The 14,213-nt window shown below is 34.7% G+C and overlaps 1 protein-coding gene across 15 annotated transcripts in view; it reads left to right on the forward strand.

Moving 5' to 3' along the window:
• Nucleotides 1-14,213, forward strand: part of FER (FER tyrosine kinase) — a 439,449-nt gene that overhangs the window by 154,504 nt on the left and 270,732 nt on the right. Inside the window, exon 11 of one of the 15 annotated variants that reach the window (XM_045394866.3) lies at nt 9,890-9,955. The exons of the other annotated variants lie outside the window; for them this stretch is intronic. Coding sequence (XP_045250801.1) covers nt 9,890-9,913 — 24 coding nt within the window. The 3' untranslated portion in view covers nt 9,914-9,955. Of the gene's footprint in view, nt 1-9,889; nt 9,956-14,213 lie in introns of those variants that run through there. 15 annotated transcript variants of the gene reach the window in all.

The following is a 14,213-nucleotide window of genomic DNA, read 5'->3' on the forward strand; positions in this document are numbered from 1 at the left end:
CTCTGTACTTGAAATATTGTTGTCCTTTAGCCACAATAGATTGGAAAACATTTTTTAAAAAAAATGTCATGTAATTAACTATGACTTATGTATTACCTTCATAATAGCCTTTTTATGACATTATTAGAGTTGATCAGCTATTTTTTCAGACATTTTTAGTGTTACTAGTTTAACTATTAGAAGTCTGCTTTTTTCCTTTCTCATACATAATTAAAGTTTGTGTTTAAATTTTTACATGATGCAATTTTTATAAAACATAGCACATAATCCCAATATTTTAATGTTAGTTTTCTTTTATAGTTTAATTTGATGAAAGAAAAAAAATCCCTAAGTACAATTATATCTTATTTATTCATTACTAAAATAATATATCTATATATTTAAATTTGCTGCTGTGGAAAATAACAGCTTTTGATACTCATATTGCTTCCTTTTAACAGTTCTCCTTTCTGCCATCTTATGCAATACCATGATTTTATTAATTCTACCAGTTGAAACCTGTTTTTTCCATTTCCTTTGGTCCCTTTCTCTCAGTATTGTTCAAAGACTATCTTTCTAACGTTGGGGTAGGGTGGAAAAAAATGTGGGAATTGGAGTCAAATTATCCTGGGTTTAATTGCCTTTAGGTGCATTTTCACCGGGTAAACTACAATATCTTCACTGGTAAAATCTAATTAATAATATACACTTCATAGGATTGTTGGATGAATTTATGAATAAATGTAAAAACAATATACAGCCCCAGATACAATTAGGAAGGTGCTTAATGCACATTTGGTTTTTGTTCCTGTTCTTTCCCCTTTTTCTCCATTTCCTTTTCCCTCTTTTTTTTGTCTCTTCCACTTTTCCCTCCCTCCCCTGCCTTCTCATGAAACACAATTAACCAACTTCTTTTTTTTTTTTTTTGAGATGGAGTCTCACTCTGTCTCCCAGGCTGGAGTGCAATGGCACAGTCTCGGCTCACTGAAACCTCTGCCTCCTGGGTTCGAGCAATTCTCAAGCTCAGCCTTCTGAGTAGCTGGGATTACAGGTGCCACCACCACACCCAGCTAATATTTTTGTATTTTTAGTAGAGACTGGGTTTCATCATCTTGGCCAGGCTGGTCTTGAACTCCTGACTTAGGGATCCACCCGCCTCGGCGTCCCAAAGTGCTGGGATTATAGGAGTGGGCCCCTGCGCCTGGCTACAGTTAACCAACTTCTATAAGTATCTGTTATGTGCCATGGATGTAGATAACCTGGAGTAGTAGACAAGAGTCTCTGCACTCTTAGATCTACGTTCAGCAAGCAGAAAATTGCAGTAAACAAAGGATTAACAAGAAAACATCAGATAGAACTAAGTACTCTGATGAAATTGATCATTAATATTCCTTAGGCTTCAGTATTTAACACTCAGTCTTCAATTTGTTTTGTTTTTTTTTGTATTCAGGTATTGGTGGATTTTTTTTTTCTTTTGTCATGATTTAGACATCAATTGATTGACACCCAAATGTACATTTTCAAGAAAATTGGGAATACTGGAATACCATTCCAGATAAAGACAAAAAATGAAAGCAGAGAGAAAGTTAAGTGATTTAAACAGTTTCATGCAGAAAAGGTTAAATGTAGTAAAACACTTTAGTTTATTGAGAACAATTTCATTATTATTTATATACCAATTAGATTTTCTTCCTTTGATTTTCTTTTTTAGATTAACTGTTTACCTGACAGAGGTAGTATTACCTGGCATTCATTTTGTGTTAATTAAAAAAAAAAAAACTTTGGACTATGATGATATAGCTTAATGCGGGAATATTGTTTGAGAAACTGAACAGAAATTTAATTACCTGAAAAAGGAAGATATTTAAATGCATTGCTGATTTGCTGTAATAACTTAAAAAATTTTTTTAAACCTTTTTTCTTTCCTTACATTGTTCTAATGAAATAATACCTGTTAAGAATGAAATTGCTAAAGAAATTTCTATTGATAGATTAATAGTTCTTTTTTCCTGCCTATGCAATAGTTTTTGGGTGCTCCTTAAAAAAATTAATCAATCAAAAAGTAATTGCTTGGCATGTAAACCATCATATAACATGTTCAAGTCATTTTGTTACTATTTTTTAAAATAATTTAATTTTCTTCAACTTGAAAAAAGTCATTCCAACCTATACAATTTGGTTGCTAATCTCTCTATTAAACTGAATAGTATTTGTTTTAAAATTTATATTTGAAGGCTAGGTGTGGTGACTGGCTCATGCTTGTAATCTCTGTACTTTCGGAGGCCGAGGTGGGTGGATCGCTTGAGCTCAGGAGTTCTAGACTAGCCTGGGCAACATGGAGAAACCCTGTATCTACAAAAAATAAAAAATTAGCTGGGTGTGGTGGCACGTGCCTGTAGTCCTCAGGAGACTAAGGTGGGAGAATGGCTTGAGTCCAGGAGACAGAGGTTGCAGTGAGCCAAGATCACATCACTGTTCCCTGGCCTGGGCAACAGAACCAGACCCTGTCTTAGAAAACAGACAAACAAAAATTATGTTTGAAGGTGTTGCTATCTGGCAACTTAATTGTGGGTAGAGTTTTGACAATGTATGTAGTGAAGGATTTATATGTTTTTATCTCCAAAATCTTATGTTCTGAATTTTGAAATTATTTTATGACATTAATTTCTTTAATTGAAAGTTTTTATAAAGAGAATATGTGAATGATTTATTGCCTCATTTGGTACCAGATGAATTTTAAATCCTATTTTTTATTATAGTATTATGCAGAAAGTTGTTTCTCATTATACATATTTAAAAGCTTATGGATCCACTGTTAATTTTTTAAATCATCGGTTTACTTGGCAAATCACAGATGAAGGATGTGATCTGAAACTAAGGAAAGGTTTTCTCTATCACAATTTATTTAGAGATCTTTGAGAGTAGAGGCTAAGTTTTCTTGAAAATTCTCAAGGTTGTGTAAAAAAATCATTTGTTCCTTGGAAGGAGAAACAACTCATTCAAAAAGTATCGGTTACACTTCTATTCTGTATTTAACTATACGGTATATGTTATCAGAGGACTATAAGAAGAATATAAACAAATTCAAATTTTTAAATCTGCCTTCTTTTTGAAACTTGAATTAATGCTGTCATACTGGTGATATTAGAAAGAAAACATTTGAACAACTAGAAGGGTACTACATAGTTAAGAAACAATCTTCAGAGAGACTAATAGGAGCACTTTGCTGAAGTAAACGCCTATGTATATGTATTTATATATGTATCATATATACTTATATATATTAATAAAATAATATTTTGAGAAAAACAAAACTTTATATGTTGGATAAATATCAGTTTTGATTTTAAACTTGTGCTACATAAAGAGGAAATTTCAGATGTATTAAATACTCAAATATTTTTTAAAAGCCACAAAACTACTAGAAGAAAATATTAGTGAGCATTTTCCTATATTGGAATTAAACTGCATTAAATTAAATTAAATTCAGTTTAATTCCAAATTTCCTGTGTTGAAATTAAACTGAATTAAAATGCAGGATAAAAACTGGGAATAATATGTGCTGCTGATGTTACAAAGTATTAATGTTTGTAAATGTATAAGTAGATCATCCAAATTGGTTTAGAAAAAAGTAATGCACCAATTAAAAATGGACAAAGATTATGAGTAAGATATTCATAATAGATTAAATATAAATTTTTGTAAGAATATTTAAAAACTTTTCAACTCACTAGTAATGAAAAGAATGATTAAGAAATGCAGTTATAAAATAATGAGCTATTAAACTTGTCTATCACCATCTACAGTGGCTTTCTTCCAACCTATTCTCTACTCTAGCCAATGTTATCTTTTAAAATTTCAAATCAGTCTGGTTATAGTGGTCCCAGCAAGAATGGAGACAATGGCTTTTTATGACTTTCAGGGGAAACACCAAATTTCTTGACCACACTTAGCATAATTTCCCTATTCTTTGGAAGGCTTTTACTTTTTTTTTTTTAAAAAAAAATTTGTTTAAAATTTAATTCCATTTTAGATTCAGGAGGTATACGTGCAGGTTTGTTACATGAATATATTGTGTAATGGTGGGGTTTGGGCTTCTGGTATAGCCATCACCCAAGTAGTGAACATTGTACCAGATAGGTTATTTTCAACCCCCTCCGCTCCTCCCACTTCGCCCTTTAGGAGTCCCCAGTGTCTATTATTTTCAGCTTTGTGTCCAGTATACCCATTGTTTAGCTCCTACTTATAAGTGAGAACATATGGTGTTTGATTTTCTATTTCTGAGGTTTTTCACTCAGGATGATGGATCATGGCCTCCAGCTCCATCTAGTTGCTGCAAAGGACATTATTTCATTATTTTTTTATGGCTGCATAATATTCCATAGTGTAAATATACCACGTTTGCTTTATCCAATCAACTATTGGTGGATATTTAGGTTGATTCCATGACTGCGATTGTGAAAAGTATTACTATAAACGTATGAGTGTAGGTGTCTTTTTGATATAATGATTTTTTTTTTTTCTTTTGAGTAGATACCCAGTAGTGGGATTACTGGGTCAAATAGTAGTAGTCCTATTTTTAGTTCTTTGAGAAATTCTCCATATGGTTTTCCATAGAAGTTTAACTAATTTACATTCCCACCAACAGTGCATAACATTTTCTTTTCACCACATCCACACTAACATCTGTTGTTTTTTGACTTTTTCAAAATAGCCATTCTGACTGGCGTAAAATGATGTCTCATTGTGGTTTTAATTTGCATTTCTCTGATGATTAGTGATGCTGAGCTTTTTTTTCGTATATTTCTTGGTCATGTGTATGTCTTCTTTTGAGAAATGTGTGTTCATGTCATTTGCCCACTTCTTTTTTTTTTGTTTTCAGATGGCATCTCGCTCTGTTGCCCAGGCTGGAGTGCAGTGGTGCCATCTCGGCTCACTGCAAGCTCTGCATCCCGGGTTCACGCCATTGTACTGCCCCAGCCTCCTCAGTAGCTGGGACTACAGGCGCTCGCCACCACGCCCAGCTAGTTTTTTATATTTTTAGTAGAGACGGAGTTTCACCGTGTTAGCCAGGATGGTCTCAATCTCCGGACCTCGTGATCCACCCGCCTCGGCCTCCCAAAGTGCTGGGATTACAGGCGTGAGCCACCGCGCCTGGCCTCCTTTGCCCACTTTTTAATGAAGTTGTTCATTTTTTTCTTGTGGTGTTTCAGTTCCCTATAGATTCTGGATATTAGTACTTTGTTAGAGTCATAACTTGCAAATATTTTCTCCCATTCTGTAGATTGTGTGTTTGTTCTATTGATTGATTATTTTGTTGCCTGAAACTTTTTAGTGTAATTAAGTCCCATTTATCTATGTTTGTTTTTGTTGCATTTGCTTTTGGGTTGTTGTCATAAATTCTTTGTGTAGACCGATGTCTGGAAGAGTGTTTCTTAGGTGTTCTTCTGGAATTTTTATAGTTTCAGGTTTCCGTTTGAGTCTTTAATCCATCTTGAGTTAATTTTTTATATGGTGAGAGACATCTAGTTTTATTCTTTTGCATATGGCTAGCCAATTTTCAGAGCACCATTTATTGGATAGGGTGGCCTTTCCTCATTATTTTTGTCAACTTTGTCAAAGGTCAGTTGGTTGTAGGTAGATGGTTTTATTTCTGGGTTATTTTGCTTCATTGATCTGTGTCTATATTTGTACAAGTATCATGCAGTTTTACTTATGATATGGTTTGGCCGTGTCCTCACCCAAATCTCATCTTGAATTGTAGCTCCCATAATTCCCACGTGTTGTGGCAGGTACATGGTTGGAGGTAACTGAATCACGGGGGCAGTTTCCCCCAGACTGTTCTCATGATAGTGAATAAGTCTTACAGGATCTGATGGTTTTATAAGGGGTCTCCTCTTTTGCTTGGCTCTCATTCTGTCTTGTCGGCTGCCATGTAAGAAGTGCCTTTTGCCTTCTGCCTTCCACCATGATTGTGAGGCCTCTCAGCCACTTGGAACTGTGAGTAAAGCTTCTTTTTCTTTGTAAATTACCCAGTCTCAGGTATGTCTTTATCAGCAGTGTAAAAATGGACTAATACAGGTTACTATAGCCCTGTAGTATAATTTAAAGTCAGATAATGTGTTGCCTCCAGATTTGTTCTTTTCGCTTAGAATTAAACAACAAATTTCATTAAATGACCTGCCTAAAGGGTTTACCTTGTCTGGCCCCTACCATGGACTTTTTTTTTTTTTTTTTTTTTCCTTGAGACAGAGTCTCACTCTTGTCGCCCATGCTGGAGGGCAGTGGCACGATCTTGGCTCACTGCAACCTCTGTCTTCCAGGTTCAAGAGATTTTCATACCTCAACCTCTCAAGTAACTGGGATTACAGGCGCCCACCACCAAGCCTGGCTAATGTTTGTATTTTTAGTAGAGACGGGGTTTCACCATGTTGGCCAGCCTGGTCTTGAACTCTGACGTCAGGTGATCCACCTGCCTCAACCTTCTAAAGTGCTGAGATTGGCTACAGGTGTGTGCCACTCTGTGTGGCCCCATGAACTCTTACTAATCTGAATGGATACTGGTTATAATCACAGACATGATGCTATGAAACGAGCAAAACAAGAAAGGAAGATATAAGGGTTGAAGGCCTGGGAGAAAAATTTTGGGGGTATTACCTGGGATGGTTGTATCAATTGAGTTATGAACAAGTGTTATTGGAGTAAGTAACTATCAAGTGTGGTTTGAAATCTTACAGGTGAAGAAGTTCTGACTGGTAAGTTCCAAGTTACAAATGGTAGAATGAGTTACTGAAGTTAAGCATAGATGAGTACTTTCGGAGGTGAAGCCATCCGAGGAACTTTGAGGCCTTGAGTATAAGAATCATTTATGATAATGCTGGGGGTTGAGCTGGAAAGAAAATAATCTTAAGCTACTTGCCAAATACCTCAGTAAATGAAAGGGAATGTCCGAGAGGTAGATGAGAGTACTGAGAATGTAAATGTCCACAAATGGTTTCATTTATGCTATTATTATACCTATTGCATCTCTTATAATTATTTTCTATATAAACTTTTACTGCTTAACACAGTACCTGGCAAAGAGTAGGTACTCAATAAAAATTTTTTGAACATGCTTAATGTTGCAAAATGAAACCATCAGCATTTAGGTAGCAGTTTTTACTTAAATGTGTGACGCTGTCCACATATTCCTTGTATATAAATACCAAACAAAACCAAAACACTCAGCTAATGTATAGGGGTAAATTAGTCTGGAATCTGTGTGATTAAGTAATAAACTCATAATTCTCACAGAAAGGAAAGGATGCAGAGTAGTAGTCTTGACTAACACATCATTTATAGATAGGCAAAGTAGAAATTTGGTATGCTATGTTATTTAAGCAGGGCCAGAATGTCCTCTAAAATCTCTTAGCCACAACCACTACTTTGGAAAGCCTATTGGGCAGTACGTACTAAAGAAGGAAATGTGCACACCCTGTGACTCAGTATATCCGCTCCTGGATATACACCCAATAGAAATACATATATAGTCTTTCAAAAAGGCATGTACAAGAATATTCACAGGAGCACCATTTATAATGACCCCAGGTAGAAACTGTCCAAATGTCAATCAATAGTAGAATACATAAATTGTGGGATACTTACCCAATGGGATACTCTGCAGTAATGAAAATAAACATTACAACTACATAGAGCAGTATGGCTGAATCTTACAAAAATAATATTAAGTGAAAAGACACCAAACAGTACATATTCTGTGATTCCATTTATATGGAGTTCAAAGAAAGGTGAAAGTAGTCAATGACATTCGAAGTCAGAATGGTGGTTCCCCTTGTTGGAGTGGGTGTAGAGACTGAAAGGGGCCACACAAGAGACCTCTAGAGTATAGACGGTGACTTGCTTCTTGATCTGTGTTCTGCTTGCAAGGACTTCTTCAGTCTGCAAAAATGTATAACCCGCACACTTTTGATATGTAAACTTTGCTATATTCATCTTGTACTTCAATGAAAAATTTTAGACAAAAATTGTTCTAACTTAACATAGGACCAAAATGAAAGCATGCTTAACTTCTCTGTCTCTCTCTCTCTCTCTCTCTCTCTCTGTCTCTGTGTGTGTGTGTGTGTATGTGTGTGTGTGTACATGTGTGTATGTTAGTTTGTGTGTTGAGCTTTCTATGGCTATCTTTTCAGAATTATCTGGGAGAAGGAGGAGCTTTTTAAACTATATATGCCATGCTTACTTTTCTCTGTTACCCACTCTCTAACCATTATTATTACGTTTCTTCTATGGACCATGTACCTCCTCTTCTTTCTCTTTTACTGAGAAACTATAGTTCGCTATTATTTTTGATAACAAAGTGTTGTATTCTTCAGATCTCTTGTGGCTGAAAAATAATGACTATTGGGCAAAGGATTTTTGTCTTAAAGATCCTTATTAAATTCTGAATGCCTCTTGGAGAAGTAGCATGTTAAGCATCATCAGACATTAATATGTACCTCAAATCAAGGGCTTGGGGAATTCAGGGGCAGTGGAGTCAGCATGGAAGTGGATAGCACAAGCATGTGAAATCATACTTTGAATGGTAGTCTTTATTCTGATAGGCAGGCTAGTGAGGGGCATAGTGCTGGAAGGGAAGGTGAAAAGTTGCTGAAGATTAATTTAGCCCATTTCACAAATTTGTGTAAGCCTAGCTCTTCGCTTTTCAAAAGTAGTTTAGATTAAGAGAAGTATATAGGAAAAAATAATTTAGAATAGAGGAGAAGGCTAGGGAAAAGTTCTTGAAATTTTAGAAAGAAGAACACATTTCTTTTCTGTAGTATAGCCAGGAATGGTGGTGGCTACAGGTGTAAGCAAATGGGTTTAGCAAAGACAAGGAGGGTATGGGTTAGGCATGTAACTTGGGAGGAGTTGAAGTAAAGTAGGATGTGGATTATGAAAGACACCTGGTTTCAGAAGTCAGTGAACAAAGGACTAAAGAAGGTCAGGTAGAGATGGAATCCAGTTAGTAAGAAAAAGCTTTAATTGTCTTTTGAGAAATTTAGTTAACCTAAAGTCTCCAGAACCTTAGTCATTACAAATAACTATTTTTGGCCTGGCCCAGTGGCTCATGCCTGTAATCCCAGCAGTTGGAATGCTGATGCAGTTGGATCACCTGAGGTCAGGAGTTTAAGACCAGCCTGGCCAACGTGGTGAAATCCTGTCTCTACTAAAAATATAAAAATTAGCCAGGCGTGGTGGTGGGCGCCTGTAATCCCAGCTGCCCTAGAGGCTGAGGCAGGAGAATGGCTTGAACCCGGCAGGCCGAGGATGCATGAGCTGAAATTGTACCATCAAGATTAACACTCCATCTCAAAACAAAAACAAAAACAAAAAAACAAATAGCTACTTTCTGAAACTCTGGTAGTTAAATGGCTCTTGTTTGTTTGTTTGTTTGTTTCATAATAAGGCGCAGTTTTTGTGGAGCCTGAACATTGTTCTTATTCCACAAAGGACTTTTGTGTTTTTTACAAGGGGACAAATTACTCTGTCCTAATTAAAATTTAATTTTGGCGGGAACTCTTTTCTTTCCCCCAGTTTTTTGTTGCTAAGGCCATTAAGGAAGAATTAAGAAAGAGGTGAAGGAGATATATGTCAGAAGAAAGGTTGCAAGAGAAACAGGTGAGGGCAGGAAGATCAGTAAAGAAAGGTGAGGAAGATGAAAGGTAAAGAACAGGAGAGAAAGAAAATACAGAAATGGGAGGCAGATAAAAGGACAAACAAAAAGGGAGTAGGAAAAAGGAGATGAAAAAGAGGGCCTGAGGTAAGAAAAGCTTTTCATTCCCTCTTCTCTCACTTTTCCCATACTCCCCTGCTTGCCTCAGGGTACTATGATATGACCCACTTCCCTCTTCTCTCCTGCTTTACTCTCCAGGTTTCCATTTTTATTGACTACTGACTTGCGAACTTTTCCTCTGTTTCTTTTTTAAACTGGAGCTGTACAAGGTAAGAATTCATAGACAAAAGGCATTGATTATATTTGCATTTTCAAATTAAAAATATTTGGAATTTAAAATAAAAATATTTATTGAACCAATCTTACTTAAAGGTGTCAAAACTCTTCCTTTATAGTTTAATAAAATGTAATATATAGATATAATTTGTGGTTCAGATACTTAGGAAAATTCATTATTATACTTGATTCAAGTTTTATGTCAGGAGCATAGTACAAATAGAAAATTTGTTTATCTGTACTTACGTGATTCATTCCAAATTGTTGATTCCCAAAAGCTTTTGTTGGGAGGTATTTAATAAGATAAAATGAAATGGGAAATATAGATGTTTACCTTAATAATTTAGGCAACCCCCCACCCCGACACCCCACCGAACAGAAATCTGAAATGTAATTAATTGTAGCATTGGATCGGGAGGGACCTGGATGAGTATAGACTTGCATTATATATATAGTTATTTCAATTTTCTATTAATTGTGTTGTGGGTATTTAGATATAGCTTATGTTAGCAGTGTTATATAATTATTACAGATAGCTGTACCTTTTGATATAGTGAGCCTTTTCCAATTTTATTACTTATAAAATATTCATAGTCTTTGCTATTTATTAGGCTCAAGTGTAGGTGTGTTATTAGAAAAGAAAATTGCCAGATAACTCTGTCATGTTCGCTCATGGGTTGGATGGCATGAGATGAAATTCAAGTAATCTTGAAAACTGTTACTGAGATTCGTTTTTGTTCTCCTTTTGTGTGTAATAGAATTATATAGACTTTTTGGATAACTGCCATCAATTTCATATTATATTTGATCATGTTTTCCAGGATTTAATTCCTGTATTAAATCTAATACAAATTAATTGAACATAGGATTCTGTATTTTGATCAGTTAGCATTTTCTAGTATGATACAGTATTCTGTATCATCTTTTATTCATATAATTGTCTTTGTGTATTAAACATGAATTTAATCAGAAAATTTCATTGCCAGGCTTTATAAAATAATAATGACAATCCACGAGGCTTTCTTTTATTCCCAAGGACTATGATACAAAGGTAATATATAGATATGTTGATTCTGACTTTTTGCTAGCTATTTAACTCAACAGAAATTAATAAGTATGTGCTTTCTAGCTTTTAATGACAGCATACAATTTAGAGGCCTAATTTTAACTTAGTGGTTGCTCATTATAATTTTAAAATTATGCTGAGGAATTAAATCATAATTGTTTCTATTTTTAAGATAGGCCATGCTTTTAAGGTGATGGAGTAATTATTGCAAACACTTAAGATAATTTGGTATATGGGAAGTAAAACAAGCATGGACTAGTCACACTAGACCAATGAAACACTGGTCTTTTGTTCTCCACAGGAATATGAAAGTCTAATTTAACTTTTTTTCAGATAAGTCAGTTTAGGTAGAGTTAATTTAATTTTTGTCCGCTCTTCCTTACTGTTTTCTTGGGCGATTTGGGGGGAAGTTGCCTCTTTCTCATTTCCCAAAGTCAGAGACAGCTTTGATTTCTTGCTGAGTAGGTGTATGATATAACTTGTGATTATAACTGAAAACCAAAGAACACAAGGGAAGCTTCTTGTTTGCTTCTAATTTTCCTTAGAGTCAAACAGATGATTAACAGGAAGTATGAAAAAGCTGATGCTTTAAGCTTCAGCTTTATCACCTCTAAGAAAGGTAGCTCAGTAGAATGACCATGTCTGGGGGTCTGAAGACGCCAAGGAGCATGATGTCACCAACTCTTGGTAATCAGGCTTTTGTTTTAAGTTGTTCAGTGGTAAGACTGTTATAGCTCCCTGAATAAGTAAACCTCACATTGCAGGGCTTTTTGTAAAAGATTTACATGCTTGTGTTCATTTACTCATTTATTCATTTCCTGCCTTACTCCCCAGAGTATTTGAGGTAGCTAATGACAACAACATTCGGGAAAATATAAATATAAAATAAAATGAGAACCAGGAACAATGTAAGTTGTAACAGGATATCAAGACTATAGTTTATAGGATGTATGTATAGTTACTACCCTAGAGCTATTATTTTGTCTCTAAGCTTTCCAAAGGCCAAAATGAAAAGGGAGATAAAGTCATATAACACTCTTAAGTAAAAGAAAGCATGTCACATTGCAGGGGAAGCAAAGCTTTTCATTGTATTGAGCCCTAATAGAATTTCTTACTGGAGGCTTTAATTCTGACTTTTGTAGTGGCAGTGCCCTTTACAATATCACTAAAGCTAATGTAAGAAGGAGATTCGTAAGGCCATCTCTTGCAGAATCTAGAATCCATCAGTGAAAGTGGAGGCCATGACATCAAAATGGTTCTATATGGGCCTAAGAATGCAGCAGTCTCTAAATTGATTTTATTCAATAATATAATCTAGATTTAGAATAATGGGGTGGTGGACTGGGTGTGCTTTTTAACAATCATTTCTTAGTGTCACTTCTCTCAGCTGAAGTTTGGATATGCAACGGATAATTGTATTCTGTGGGGAGTTCTCAGTTGTATTCAGAGGGGAGTTCTCTCTCGATTGCAGATATTCTATACTTGTTTGAGGCTAGATCTGTAAAATTAGTACGATTTATTAGTTAATTCATTAGCTGAGTTTCAAAAATTTTGAAGCTGTATTTTTAAACAATTAGATATTTTTTATGTTAAACATAATGTTTATGTTTGTGAAATTATAACTCCCACAAATTATTCAAGTCTTTTCCCTTGTTAGGATTAAAAAATATTGCTGATGATTGAAAGGTAATTTTTAGTGTTAAACTTCAACTTTTGCTAACAATTTTCATTTTACATTTTACTCATTGATATCTTACTATTTCTACCTTTTTTTTTTTTAAGTCGGAGTTGGATCTTGTAGTTGGTTATCTTGATTTCACTTTGTAGAGTTTTTTGATAGCTTTATAGATGATCAGTATTTCTGTAGGTTTTATAGATGAGTAAAGAGTACAGAAAATTTAGCTATTGTATGAAACATGTTCTATTTTGGAGGGAGGGTTTTTCTAAACAAATTTATTTGGTAGCTATTAAAATGGAAAAATTTAAAGTTTCCAAAAGATTCTTTGATAGATACTTAATTTGATTCATTGACATTTGTCAATAAAGCCTCATAAGTAATTTTAACATGCCATTTAACAAAAATTACTAAAAGAACTAATCCTTAATTACTCTTCACTATGTGCTAAGCAGTATGCTATATATATAACATACTTTATATACTACTGGCAAACAGTCCTGCAAAGGAGTTATTCCAGCCCTTCAGACAAGAACATTGAAGCTTGAAGAGATTAAGGAACTTTATCAGAATCGGTGTGGCAGGTTCAAACTCAAATAGAAACTTCCTGACAGAAGTTTTCCTGTCAGAGAAACTGACAGAAAGTTTCTCTGTCAGGAAGTTTCTATTTTATACAATCAATGTTGCATGGTTACTAAGCCAACAGATGTGTAATCAGAGGGACTTTAGTTCAAATCCTCTGTGCTATTAAAGTATCACCACAGGCAAAATCACATAACCTCTATGAGATAAGATTCCTTACTGGTTAAAAGTGGCAAGTCATCTCATAGAATTGTCTTGAAAGTTAAGTGAAATAGCGCTTGCAAAAATGTTTAGTACAGTGCCTGGTATATAGCTAAGTTCAATAAATGGTAGCTATAAAGAAAGAAGATGTTTCCTTCATGCCTCCTAAGTAGAGTTTTCAGTATTTTCGTTTTGGAGACAACAGTCCCCTTAGCATAGATATTTTAGTTCTTTTTAGTTATGTAATACCGATAGGTAAGAAATTACCAGCAGGTGGAGCTCAGTGTCAGAAAAATCAAATTTCTGAAATTGAGGTATTTTATCACCTTGTTTTAAAAATAAAATTAAATGCATATAGTTTTAAAATTTATATGTGAAGCCCTTCCTTTTTTAATCCTACCTACCAAAAGTTATCACCCTGCAACTTGGTTTTTAAATATGTAGAAAGAATGCTTTTGTTATAATTATTTTAAATCATTTGCTATATCTGGTGTCATATATAAGGTATGACAGTTCATTTGAATGAATAAGACATTTTTAATGTGAACTTAATTTATAAAGATTGTCTTTGATCATTTCATACAATAATTGGACTGATAATCTTAAATTGAACTTGACAAAACCCTCAAATCTGCCATTCCTACAGTCTTCTTAGTAAAGGGTATTTTCAGTCAATTGCTTAAGTCAAAATCTTGGGAATCACCCTTGTGTTCACTTTTTTC

The sequence above is a fragment of the Macaca fascicularis genome, chromosome 6, assembly GCF_037993035.2.
Source record: "Macaca fascicularis isolate 582-1 chromosome 6, T2T-MFA8v1.1".
NCBI classification, from domain to species: Eukaryota; Metazoa; Chordata; class Mammalia; order Primates; family Cercopithecidae; genus Macaca; species Macaca fascicularis.